At 39.4% G+C, this 13,764-nt stretch overlaps 1 protein-coding gene across 3 annotated transcripts in view; it reads left to right on the top strand.

Moving 5' to 3' along the window:
* Nucleotides 1-13,406, top strand: part of Slc28a3 (solute carrier family 28 member 3) — a 66,314-nt gene extending 52,908 nt beyond the window's left edge. For all 3 annotated transcript variants that reach the window (XM_047524930.1, XM_047524933.1, XM_047524932.1), the window contains 7 exons: nt 774-904; nt 3,405-3,573; nt 4,364-4,561; nt 9,109-9,190; nt 9,772-9,870; nt 10,113-10,233; nt 11,573-13,406. In XM_047524930.1, the coding sequence (XP_047380886.1) occupies nt 774-904; nt 3,405-3,573; nt 4,364-4,561; nt 9,109-9,190; nt 9,772-9,870; nt 10,113-10,233; nt 11,573-11,699 (927 nt within the window). In that variant the 3' untranslated portion in view covers nt 11,700-13,406. The remainder of the gene's footprint in view (nt 1-773; nt 905-3,404; nt 3,574-4,363; nt 4,562-9,108; nt 9,191-9,771; nt 9,871-10,112; nt 10,234-11,572) is intronic.
* Nucleotides 13,407-13,764: the final 358 nt, after the last annotated feature.

Raw genomic sequence — 13,764 nt, 5'->3', positions numbered from 1 at the left:
CCCAAATATGTGTGTATCCTTATAGTATGCCTTATATGTATATTTCAATTCACATGGAGAATGTTATAATAAAGATTTCCCATGATAAAAAAAAAAAACTATTAAAAATGAAATTCCATCTTTACTTGAAAATAATGGGATAGGTGTTTTAGGAATGCAAAGGGAGACACTGGATCTGGGATTCTGAAAATGTAGGGAAGAGAATCCAGAAACTATGTCAAATATGTGGAGTGGGAAGTAAAAAGAGTAAACTTGTCATGAAGAAAACAGAAATAGTTTACAGATCAAAGGGACTCTGGATAAAAGCATATTGTGTAAAGGCACAGAGGATTCCAGGAGAACAAAAGGAAGATGGAGAGGGGGAATATCATGCCTGCACATGGATTAGGAATCCTGGCTGCATGCCCAGTCCACCCCAGATAACCCATCTAAACTGATGATGTAATGAAATATAGGCTTTAGGGAATATATACAATTTAGGGAACATATACAATTCAGAATTATCTTCTGAAATGATCAGATTTTGACTTTGTGATTTTCCCCCAAGAATGTGGCTGATTAACATAAATCTCTTCCCTATCTTTCTGACTCTCAGGTTGATGCCACCGCTTGGCTCCTTGACAAAAGTTGCTCTTCCAAACCTCCAAAGAAACATTGCTTTCTGGCATAGAATTGACTCCTGCTCCATCTCTTCCCTGTAAGGCTTTTGAATCATTCTTCTGAATGCACGAGTAAAGCTCAACTTGTTTGCTGGCTTTCTTGTGAAATTGCAGGTTTCATCCACCCACTTGCTAACGGCTTCAGTTATGTCAGCACCTGCATCATTGGCTGTTGCTAAACTCTTTTGGCCTGAGACGGAAAAACCTAAAATAACCCTCAAGAATGCCATGAAAATGGAAAATGGGTAAGTGTGACATGTTACTAATTAATGACTGTGTTAGTCAGCTTTTCATTGCTGTGATCAAAATACCTGACAAGAACAACTTGTAAGAGGAAAAGTTTATTTTGGCTCGTGGTTTCAGAGGATTTAGTCCATGGTCATCTGACTTCAAGGCAAAAGTATCATGGCAGAGAGGCATAGTGGAGGAAATATGCTTAACTCATGACAGTGGGGAAAACAGAGAAGAGAGCAAAGGACCAGGGTTAGATAAACCCTCCTGGGATACACCCCCAGTGACCTACTTCTTCCAACTAGGTTCCACCTGCCAGTGGTTCATTCAGCTATCAATGGATTAATCCTGCAAACACCTTATTGTATTAGGTATCACGCTTCCAACGTATGAGCTTTGGGGGATATTTCAGATCCAAACCGTAACAATGACCACAAGCTGGAGCACGGAAGTCCAAATTCGAAACAGCAAAATTTGATAAAGAGAAAGCACAGTGGATCATGGTATTAAAGTATATTTAATTTCCCTGTGACTAGACTTTACCAAAAAACGTCTTTTTCAACACACTGGGAAAGCCTGTCTAAATACCTGAATGCCAATACATTTCCTTAACTGTTCATCATAAATATATTTCATAAATACAGCATAGTGCTCATTGAGCTTCTGTTTAAAGCTATTACAAAGTCATAGGATGAGCAACCGGAGGTTCCTTATATAACAAGAAAGATAGTTCATTTTCTTTTTCTCTGTGAAAAAGAAAAAAAGGAAAATGAAGGGGGTATAAAAAATGGTGGAACGAGACAGACATCATTACCCTACGTACACATATGATTACACATATGGCATGAGTCTACACCATGCACATCCATAGAAACAAAAAGATGTACCCCATTTGTGTACAATGAATCAAATGCAGTCTGTAAAAATTAAAAAATAATTTAAAAAAAAAAGAAAAAAAGGATGGAAAAGACTACAAGATTTAAAATGTTCAAAAGTATTTCATTAAATATCAATTCATGAACCATCATGTGTCTGAGAGTCATCTCTTATATGTATGGGAATCAAATCATAATCATGAGTGGAAAAGCAAGTTGCTGAAGAATACATTAAATGTTGAGCATTCCTAATCAAAAACTTTAAAATTCAAAATCTAAAACTTTTAACATGATGCCACAAGTGGAAAATTCCACACCACTGAACTTCGTTTTATATACAAAATTGTTTAAAATATTATATAAAAACTTTAAGTCCATATATATACGGCATATATGAAATGTAAATTAATTTTGTATTTAGGCTTGGGTCTTATCCCCAAGATATCTCATTATGTATATGCAAATATTCCAAAACCTAAAACACATCTGGTCCCAAGCATTTTGAATAAATAAACGCTCAACCTGTAGGATGATTACACGTATGAAGTTAGCAGGCATGCATATTTATGGAATTGTTTAGGGATAAAGCATGTAGAAAAATTGTAAAGAAAGGGAATAATAACAGAGTTGAGGGAGGCAGACACCTCTGAGATTAGAAGAGTAGGGAGGGAATCACAAAACAGCACACATGGGAATTCAAAAGCAAGTTAGTTTCTCATCACATGACCAAACACCTGACAAGAACAACTTAGAGAAGGAAGGCTTTATTTTGGGCTCATGGTTTCAGAGACTTAGTCCATGGCGATCAGACTCCAATGCTCTGGACCCAAGGTGAGGCAGAACATCATGGCAGAAGGGCTGATGGAGAAAAGCCACTCAGCACTCAGCTCATGGCAGCCAGGAAGCAGAGAAGCTAGGAACAAAATATTTTGCCCAAGGGCATGGCTCCAGCAGCCTACTTCCTCCAGATACTACCAACCCACCTACAGTTACCACCCAGTAGTTTGTTCAAGTTATTAATCCACCAAATGGATTAATCCACTGATGATGTTACAGCTCTTATAATCTAGTCACTTCACCTCTGAACATTCCAGCATTAACACAGGAGCTTTTCAGGGGACATCTCATATCCAAACCAAAACAAAGGTAATGTGACATTCTATTCTTAAATGAGGTGATGGCTATACAGGCTGCCTAAAATTATCATTTTTTATACCATGACTATTTTATAAATATTGTCTGATAGCTACTTAATTAATAATTTTAAATCTATACTTTTTAATCATTTTTCCAATTTTTATTATAAATGCCTCAAATTTAAAAAGCAATATTGAGGCTGGAGATGATTGCACATAACTCAATGATTGCACAAGTGGTTAGCATGTATAAGGCCCTGGGTTCGATCTCCAGCATCATGAAAAAAAAATTAAAAAGGATAATATAATAGTTAGATGCCAATATGGCCACCACCTATATTCAACATCATGATTTCATGGAATTCGGATGAGTATTTTGACCAAGTATGGAACTAATGTTTGCCTCTCACCCAAATGAACTCTGATTTTGCCATTTCTGCACCTGTGGTATTGACCCACCAACAACTTCTTGGTAATTCTGGAATTGCTATCTTTTGATAAAGTGATTCAAGAAATCTCCTAGAAGCTGCAACACAGGGAGCATCCTCATCTATCCCTCTGGTGGCAAACATCGCTGTGAATCTGATTGCCTTCTTGGCCCTGTTGTCCTTTGTGAATTCAGCCCTGTCCTGGTTTGGAAACATGTTTGACTACCCACAACTGAGTTTTGAGGTATAATTCTGTCATGCCTCTGCCTTCCGTTTCTTTTCTGCCTGTTATTTGTTTAAGTTTGTGGAGAGCCTTCCCTAATTCCCTGTGGTGCACTGACACAAACTGTAGAAGTTCCTCAGTCTTCCTTCATCTTCACAACACCCTTCTGGGTCTCCTACCACCCTTTCCTCCAAATAGTCATTCTCTCCTGACTCCTCCCCCAAGATACCAGGTTGCTTCAAAGGACCCAATTCCAGCCTTGATGCCTGTCTTAGTCTGATTTCTGTTATAATAACAGATGCCTGTCTGGGCAATTTATAAAGAAAAGAGTATATTTAGCTCACAGTTCTGAAGGCTAGAAATTCAAGGTCAAGTGGCTGCATCTGTCCAACTTCTGGTGAGGGCTACTGTTTGCACCCTGTATTGTAGGAAAGTAGAAAGTGCAAATGGGCACATGCAGAGAGGGAGAGGGGAGACAAAGGAGCTCACCCACTTTATAACAACATACTCTCTTGAGTACTAATACATTCCAGAGAAAACCAATCCAGTCTCATGAGAAAGATACTGATCTGCCTGATGGGCACCACATCATCATAACACCAGGGACCAAACTTCAGCAGGAGTTTTTGTGAGGATGAACCCATATTTAACCATAGCAACTCCTGATAGATAAAGATGGGCAACTGAATGTGAGGGGGTTTCTTGTGGCTAAAAGAGATAGAGGATGCAGGAACAATCTTGTCGAGATAATGAGGAAAAAGAACTAGAAACAAAATCACTATTCTAACCAAATATATTCTGTTTTTTGCAGCTAATATGCTCCTACATCTTCATGCCCTTTTCCTTCATGATGGGAGTGGACTGGCAAGACAGCTTTATGGTTGCCAAACTCATAGGCTACAAGACATTCTTCAATGAATTTGTGGCTTATGAGCACCTCTCAAAGTTGATCAATTTGAGGAAAGAGGCTGGACCCAAATTTGTGAATGGCATTCAGCAATACATGTCGGTGAGTAAATTGTCTGATTTTTCCATACTGTTTACCTCATAGAAGGCGGGAAGCAAAGAGAAAGGAAGAATGGGACTTAGGTCCCAATTTCCCCTTCAAAGGCATCCCCCCCCCCCCCCCGTGACCTAACTTCCTTCCACAAAACCCCACCTCTTAAAGGCTCCACCACCTCCTAATGGCACTTCTTCACCTAAATACATTTGTCATCACTTGTGCCTCTGTACATCAGACACTATGCCTGGCACTTGAGTTATACCAAAGAACAAAACAAGTCAAAAATCCCTATCTTGTGGCGTTCATAATGTACATGGCACCTCATTATTTTCAACTACATTGAATTAATCATGTGTCTGTGTGTGTGTGTGGAGAGAGAAAAACACAGCTCATCCATACAAGTGATGATTTACTTTTGAAGACTGTAGACACAAACCTATATACACATGATCTGAGACTGAAATCAATCATTCAACAAGTATTTATTGAATGCCTTCTATGTGTGACCAAGGTCAAGCACTGAACAGGTCATAAGGCTTGTTAGTCAGTTTTGCATTACTATGACAAAATACCTGAGATGATTAACTTCTAAGGAGAAAAGTTTTATTTTGGCTCATGATTTCAGAGGTTTCAATCCATAGTCTGTTGGTCCCATTGTTTTTGGGCCTGTGGCCACGTAGTATATCCTGGCAAGAGTACATAGCATTGGAGACCTGTTTACCTCATAGAAGGCGGGAAGCAAAGAGAAAGGAAGAATGGGACTTAGGTCCCAATTTCCCCTTCAAAGGCATTCCCCCCCCCCCCCCCCCGTGACCTAACTTCCTTCCACAAAACCCCACCTCTTAAAGGCTCCACCACCTCCTAATGGCACTATCAACTGGGGACCAAGCCTTTAACACATGGAACTTTGGGGGTCATTCCTGATTCAACTTATAGCAGGTCCTACCCTCATGGAGCCCATATTCATTATCATGAGGCCCTCTTCCTTCCAGGTGAAGGAATTTTATGGGCTCTGAGAAACTACCTAAATGCAAAATGGTGCCTGGCCATCATCAAGAGATGGTAAGATGCCATTATTACTGTCCAAGGGATGTCAGGGAAGAAAAACACCAGATCTATGATCTGAAAACCTTGATTCAAATGCCCCATAATCATGTCAACTTCAGATCAACAGCTCATGTCTGCCTGGACTTTGGTGGGATGAGGAACTTGGGTGAGGCTACTTCCCCCAAAACAATGGAACTGTCACAAGTGGAAACTAAACTATACTAAACTATTTCCACTAAAGGAAATAGTGCATATTTCTGACCACCACCATTTCTATAACTTATTTGAAGTTAATGTCCCAAGTATATATTGAGTTTTAAAAGGCAAGGGAAGGGAAAGCAGGCTGCCCAAGTATTGAGACTGCTCACCCCAACACCACCACCATCCCTCCCAGTTGCCCAAAGAGCAGACACACAAATTGTGTCCCAAATGTTACACAAGTATAATAACAGCCTATTCCAGAACTGCTGATTATACTTTGCAATCAGGGGCATTTTGGCCCACACATCTGATAGGACAGGGGCTTTGTTTCTCACAAGTTCTTTCTTCAATGAACCTCACAGTGAAACTTGTCCACTTACCCTCATTATTAAAATGCCACCTACACCAGTTGGTTTTTCTGCCAAAAGTAAACAATAGGCTAAATTAAGTGAAATGTTTTCTATCCCCAACTGTCAGTTGCCAGCAGAAAATAGATTAGTTAATGAGAAAAGTGAGCTGCCAGTTCTGGCAATGCTAAGCAGTTTCGTGAAAAGGCTGTTAAGAAAATGGAGACAGAACTGTAGCACTGATTTGGGTTTGGGGGCAAGCCCAGATGAAGGCAGACACACAGTGCATATGGAGACGTGAGCTCAGTGGCCTCTGTCACTGCTGTCATGATGGGAGCAGCATTTTGTTACTCTAGATTTCTGATTTTAAATCAACCATGGGGAAGAGTCCCAGCAATTTCTGCTTATCAACCAACAAGGGGTGAAATGTGTCCCAACATTGTTCTAGAAAATATGCCACATGACTGAAGCATACTGTGTTCAAATCCCTGGTGATATCCATTGAATTACACCCACTGTCAATCTCCATTTAAGATAAGAAGTCAAAATATGGAGGCGGCACCCACACACAGAGGAGCCCTTTATTGCTCCATCATTTTCTTTCTTAAAGATAATGCTTTGCATCTTTGTTTACATCATAGTATATAACATTGTTATATACAAAAACATCATTTTGTACATTGTTATGCACAAAAAAGTTGTAGAGGGAAAAGTAAGTCACACGCCCTCGTTCTCTGCCACCCAGTTCTTCTCCTTTGAGCATAATGTGCTCACTGTTCTTCTTAACCTTGCTTTTTGTGCTCAGTAGCATATTTTGGATAACCTTCTATATCAGTGCCTGGGACAGTATTCTATTGCATAGATACTGTGATTCATTTAACTAGGCCCTTGCTGATGAACACTTAGCAATTTTTTGCTATTAGAAGTAGTGCGGTGATGGCTGTCCTTGTATGTCTTTATATAGGGTGAATTTACTACTGTGATAAGCCTTTTTCCATTGCATAATCTTTCACATTCATGGACAAAGGCAAATGGAATAATCCCAACCTCCCTTTCCTCTTCTTATAAAACCATACATGACCATATCTGTGTATACCTTCCCCTCACAACCCCCAGATAGGGAAAAGAAGAATCATAAGTCGTTTATGCCATCTCCCTCCCCACAGTCTCTTAATAAGCATGGCTGTTTTTGAAGCCAATTGAACTAAATGAAAAGCACTAGAAAGAGCAGGGAACAAGGATGAACTTTTCCAGGAACAGTAGACTGTTCAAATACTCAATATTATTTTGTCTCCCTGCTGTTTGCACACTGTTTGAAAATAACAAAGAAGTTCTCAGAAACTATGAGAGAGAAGAGGGGCTTTACAATCAAAAACTTACCACAACCACTTCAGTCTTAAAACATGAACTTTTAAAAATCCAGTTAGCACAAGAAAAAAGAAATATACTCCTAGTGAATGTTCCTTGAGCCAAATCATAGATTTTTCAGGATATTGGAAAAAAATTATTGTCCCAATTAAGTAGCTACCTTTCTTCATTCTCTTGCTTCCAAGCAGGCATCCAAATATGCCCATGGTAGTACCAGAGCTGGGAAAGAAAGGCGAACACAGACTGTGGCCAGACTAGAAGGAAGCCCCTGTGGTAGCTGAGAATTTCTTTTTCACTAATATCATTTCTTAATTTTCCTCATGGCCCTCTGTAGCCAACAACCCCCTGAAGACCTAGTCTCAGACAACCAATGATCTTTCTTTGGCTGTGGATTACTTTTGGCTATTTCAATAAATGAACTTGCTCAGCATTCATTTGTTGCATATATTACTTCTACTTTCTCTTGCAGAGCAGCATTTTACTTTATAGATATTCATACTGTGTCCATTTTCCTACTGAAGGATATTTGAGCTTTTTAAGTATGGGGCTATTAAAAGTAATGCTGCTATAAATTTTCATACATAGTATTTTGGTGGTCATGTGTTTTTATATTTTTCCTGGGAAAATTGCTGGTTCATTCAGGCAGCGTGTATTAACTTGATAAGAATCTGCCATAAAACAGCATGGCTGTGTCATTTTGCATTCCTACCAGCAATGCACAAGTTCCAGTTGCTTGGTTATCTTTGCTGTACTTTGTATTGTCGGTCTTTTTTAACTTTAGCATTTTAGTAAATGTATAGTGGTATCTCATTGTTTTTCATTTGCCTTTCCCTGGTGGCTAATGATTTGAGCATCTTTTCATGAGCTTCTTGGCTATTTGCATCTTTTGTGAAGTCTCCAAATCTCTCTATCCATTTTTCCTTGGGTACTTGTCCTTTTTTTTGTGGGCGGGTAGGGGGGTGCAGGTAACCAGGGATTGAACTCAGGGGCACTCAACCACTGAGCCACATCCCCTACCCTATTTTGTATTTTATTTAGAGACAGGGTCTCACTGAGTTACTCAGCACCTCACTTTCACTAAGACTGGCTTTGAACTCTGAATCCTCCTGCCTCAACCTCCCAAACTGCTGGGATTACAGGCATGCACCGCACCCAACTGGGTATTTGTCTTCTTATGGAATCATAGTAGTTCTTTATATATTTTGAATAAGTCCTTCATCAAATAAATGTAGTATGAATATTTTCTGGAGCCAATTTTGTATCTCCACCAACTAGTACTGTACCTGGTACATCGTAGCAGGTGGCCAGGTCGTATGGAATATTAGAAATTACCAATGAGCAGGAAATAGCATTTTTGAAACTACGGTCATCAATTCCAAGTCCATTGTAGAGCATTTCTTGAATCCACACAGCCCCTATTCACCCTCCCTCAAAATTCAAGGAGAGATGGTAAAAACTGTCCAGGAAACAATGGGTATTTATTTGATGCCACATGCTGTGCATTTATTTGTCAATATCAATTCTGTAGTCAAAATACAAAGCCCAGTTGGGTCAGATCACAGATGCATTGGTGTTTATGCTTGCTTACAGATTCGTTCGGAAACAATTGCTACTTATGCCCTCTGTGGGTTTGCCAATATCGGTTCCCTAGGAATAGTGATCGGTGGACTCAGTAAGTGGAAAGATATTCTTCAACAACAGATGTAACATAAACATTCTTTGAATCTCCATCTCACTCTGTAATGTTATTCATGTCAGGAGAAAAGTGACCCTCAATGGTAGTAGATCCTTTGGGATCTATTTTTTATCCTGCCTCCCTAAGTTGTCCAAGCTGGTCTCAAAGTTACTATCCTCCTGCCTCAGCCTCCTGGGTAACTAGGATAACAGGCATGTAACACTATCCCTGGCTACCGGTAGATTTATAATAGACCCCTGGAAAAGGATTCTGGGGGGGCCGATGAAAGATCAATGGGAAAATGATATGATTTATAAGTGAAGTCTGCCACAGGCATAGAAGTAGTTGTTGAGAGTTGAGTCTCGGACCATCTCATCAGTTGATCCTTCCATGCATCCCCTTTGATTTACCATGCCCTCGATGCTCTGTGAACCCCTTTGGATAAAACTTAGGGCTTGTTTCTTTCTAACTGACCTGAAACTCCAATACCAAAACAACTTTTAGAGGCTACAGATTTGGATTTCTACCTAGTAGAATCAACATTAAAAATCTTGAATAGCTCCCTTCATGTTTCCCAGCATCCATAGCTCCTTGCAGAAAACGGGACATCGCCTCTGGTGCAGTGAGAGCTCTGATCGCAGGGACCACCGCCTGCTTCATGACAGCCTGCATCGCAGGTACTGCATCCCATCCTTTGTGTCCTGGGAGCCCATGGGAAGGCAGCTTTCAGGGAGGCAAAGTCTCCAATCCGCATATGCAGCATATGCTGCTGCAGAAAGCTGAGAGTCAGAGCTGCCGTTAAGCGTATTGTAAATTTAAATGTGTGGTGTGGAGGCGGCTGGGGAGAAGCTTAGAACAGAAGGAGAGTTCAGTGACTTCACTAATTATGAAAATAAATGGCACTCTTTTCCACTTCTAGGCATACTCTCTAGCACCCCTGTGGACATCAACTGCCATCACATTTTAGAGAATGCTTTCAACTCCAGTTTACCTACCAACACAACCACAGTGATGTCTTGTTGTCAAAGTCTGTTGAACAGGTATTGTAATGTTGTATTTAATGAAACTATTTTTCTTTTTTTTAATTGTTATCAAGACATTGTAATTGTACATACGAGTGGGATTCATTGTTACGTATTTGTACATGTACACAACATAACAATATAATCCGGTCAATTTCATTCCCAATATCTCCTTTTTCCTTTCCCTCCGCCCTTCCACTGCTCTACTTGTCTCCTTAGATGTTGTACTCTTGACTATAACTTCTTTATACTCCCTTATTAATAAGCAAATCCAATCATAAGACTCCATTCCACTTATTTCTATAACTTTATAACTTAGTATTTTAACATAAGAATTGAACAACAATCCTATCAACCTTTCACTTTGACTTTTCTCAGATAAGACTAGGAGTTAAAATTCTCAATCCTACTGCTCAAGGATTTAATATGCATCCAGCTATGCATCTGTCATTTTGTATGAATTATGTCACTTAAACCTTGCAATCACTGTATGTTGAGCACTATCACTTTTTTTTTTTTCATTTGATATAGCAGAGGCTTAGGGAGGTGATGTCCACTCAAGGAAAATTAGTGCCAGCACAACCAAGATATTTCAGACCTATCTACCCACAAAGTCCATGTTCCACCTGCTACTGCCTCCCTTCCCAGGGGATCAAAACTGTCATGGTGGGGCTGGGGAGATAGCTCATCTGGTAGAGTGCTTGCCTCACAAGCACAAGGCCCTGAGTTCGATCCCCAGAACTGCAAAAAATAATAATAATAATAAAGACTGTCATGGTAATTTGGTGATAGGTTATGGTGGATAAGAGGCCATCAGGGACCCATAGCAGCCACCTCCACCCTCTACAGTATGACAAAATCAGTATCCTCCCCCCCCAATCCCAGCCACTCTTCTTAACATGCAGGTCCTTTGTAAGGAATGGTTCTAATCTTTCTTTACTTTTTCTGGAGTAGATAGGAAAAATTCTTGAAGTTACCTGGAATTTTAGAGCAAATATTAATTCCTCAGTGCCTGTCTATAATTGTCTTTAACTCACTCTAACCATAATGTAAAGAAAGAAATCAGCTTTCTGCCCTGGGCCTTTTTTGGGGAGCGGGAGGGAGCACAGGTACCAGGGGTGCTTTACCACTGAGCTACATCCCCAGCCATTTTTGTTTTTTATTTTGAGACAGGGTCTAACCAAGTTGCTGAAGCTGGCCTCCAACTTACTCCTGCCTCAGCCTCCTGAGTTGCTGGGATTACAAGGGTGCACCACTGCACTCAGATTCTGTGCCATTTTTAATGTGTCAGCTTCTACTCACCCATTGTTTCTGCTGTCCAAGGCTCAACTAACAGTTTTATTCTACTTTTCACCAGCACTACTGTCAAGGGGCCTGGTGAGGTCATCCCAGGAGGAAACTTCAGCCTGTACTCTGTGAAGGGCTGCTGCAAATTATTGAATCCATCAACACTGAACTGCAGCTGGATCCCTGATACATTTTGAATTCCACCAGTTCTTCATTGGAACTCTGAGTGCCGATGTGAAGTTTTCTGCTTTGGAGGCGGAAAAGAAAAACAGAGCTATTGTCTATAGGTTAATAACTTCAGTCATGGAATCAACTTTCATTGCAAGGAAAGAAGGAAAATAAGAATGAAACTTACAGAGCTATATCTTCCCTTCCCTCCTCAACTTCACACTGTGAACTACTTTAGCATCTCAAACTGAGGTGTCACCTCCACTCCCAACAATGTTTTCTAACCTTACATTTTTAAGGCATTTAATGAGAATACAGGTATAAATAGTGACTCTCAACAACACTGCTATGACTCAGCCATATCTTCTTAGTGTGCTGAATGAGCCCAGAGTAACTTGTTTTAAACACATCTCAGGTGATGTCACTCTGCATTCACCCTAGCTTCCCTGAAATAACTTGAACTTGAATCTCACCCAAAGGAAGTCTGATCAGCAAACACCTACTCATTGGCTACCATCTAGAGGTCCTATATAAATCCAGAGTTCTTCAGAAAAGCATGTAGACCATATCAGAATAAGGATTTAAGTTCTGTAAGCTTAGAGAGTTGTATCAATAAGTTTAAGCTAAGTTATACTTCAGTAACAAATAATCCCAAAACCTTGTAACTAAATTTATCTTTCACTCATATTATGTTTGTAATGGTCAATTTTAACTCCATCTATGTTATCTTCATTTCCAGGATGCAGGTTAAAGAAGTGGCCTTTGTGTGGGGCATGCTGGTATTAGAGAGGGAAAAAAAGGTGGGAATAACATGATGGCTCTTGAAATTTCTGCTAGTGGAAATGACACCCTTTACGTACACTGTATTCCATTACCCAGAAAAAGTCCTATGGCAAGTATAATGTCAGAGACTATAGATGTATTATCCTATCAAAAGAAGGGATGCTGAATACTTTACAAGAATAGTATGATACTACTGAAGTGCATGATATCCATGTCTTCCTTCAAGGAACCAAATTGTTACAGGACACAATGGTAAGCCTATTCATGTGCAAACGTAGTGATATTCCTGGTGGCAATACTGGAAAGGAACCTTCAGTCGAAAAATCATGTAAGGGCCAATTGAGAAGAAAAATAAGTTCTGATTGAGATCTGAACACCTTCCATTGATATTTCCATTGACCAGGAAGGTGTCAACATCAAACTTGCTAACTGGGTCTCAGAAAATGTCAGCGATGCTGGTGGCTCCTTTTAATGAAATGCTCATCACTATTTCTCTTTGTAGTCCAAAGACCACATTGTGTGAGAAAACACCAATGCCTCTGAGTTAAAAAGGGACTCACAGGGAAGAGACTCTGAATGTGAAAAAGTTCTACAATACCTTAAGTAATTTATTTTGTTTCTATTTTCCCATCTGTTCATGCACAGGAGTTGTTATTATTAAAAAAAAAAATCATGTGTAAATAGTTGTGTTGTTTTTGCTGTTGTTTTGTTTTGGGTTATATGTGGTGAAGGAATGATCTCAAAGGACTCTTTTTTTTTTAATTAGTTGTTGATGAATCTTTATTTATTTATTTGTATGCAGTGCTGAGAATCAAACCCAGTGCCTCACACATGCTAGGCAAACACTCTACCACTGAGCCACAATTCGAGTCCCTCAAAGGATTCTTTATCCTTGAAGTAAATATACCAAGATATTTCTAATTTTTATTTGTACCAATTTTTCTTGGGATCCAATGTGCCCTTTCAGTCTTTACACTTTATTTTAAGAAAATAATTTCATGTCTTTTTGGTGTCAGTCATCATTATAGTATAGGATAGTATGTCAAAACCACCAATAATTCGTATGATGGTTGTCCTTTATGGCTATGTATAAAAATTGGTTGGCTGTTAGAGTTTCTCAGGAATAAAACAGAATAGAGTTAAAAAGGATTAGAAAATCTTTTGTCATTACTATTCCTTAAATGTTTGTAGTTCTCCTCTAAGTTTGTTTTTTTTAACCTAATTGTTACTCTGCTTATTATTATTTTTCTTTTCAAATTATAAAAATAATCATGTTTAATAAAATATGAAGATTGTATAAAATTAGCTGAA

The sequence above is a fragment of the Sciurus carolinensis genome, chromosome 14 (genome assembly GCF_902686445.1).
Source record: "Sciurus carolinensis chromosome 14, mSciCar1.2, whole genome shotgun sequence".
In the NCBI taxonomy this organism is placed as follows: domain Eukaryota; kingdom Metazoa; phylum Chordata; class Mammalia; order Rodentia; family Sciuridae; genus Sciurus; species Sciurus carolinensis.
This window is presented reverse-complemented; position numbering and strand designations above follow the sequence as displayed.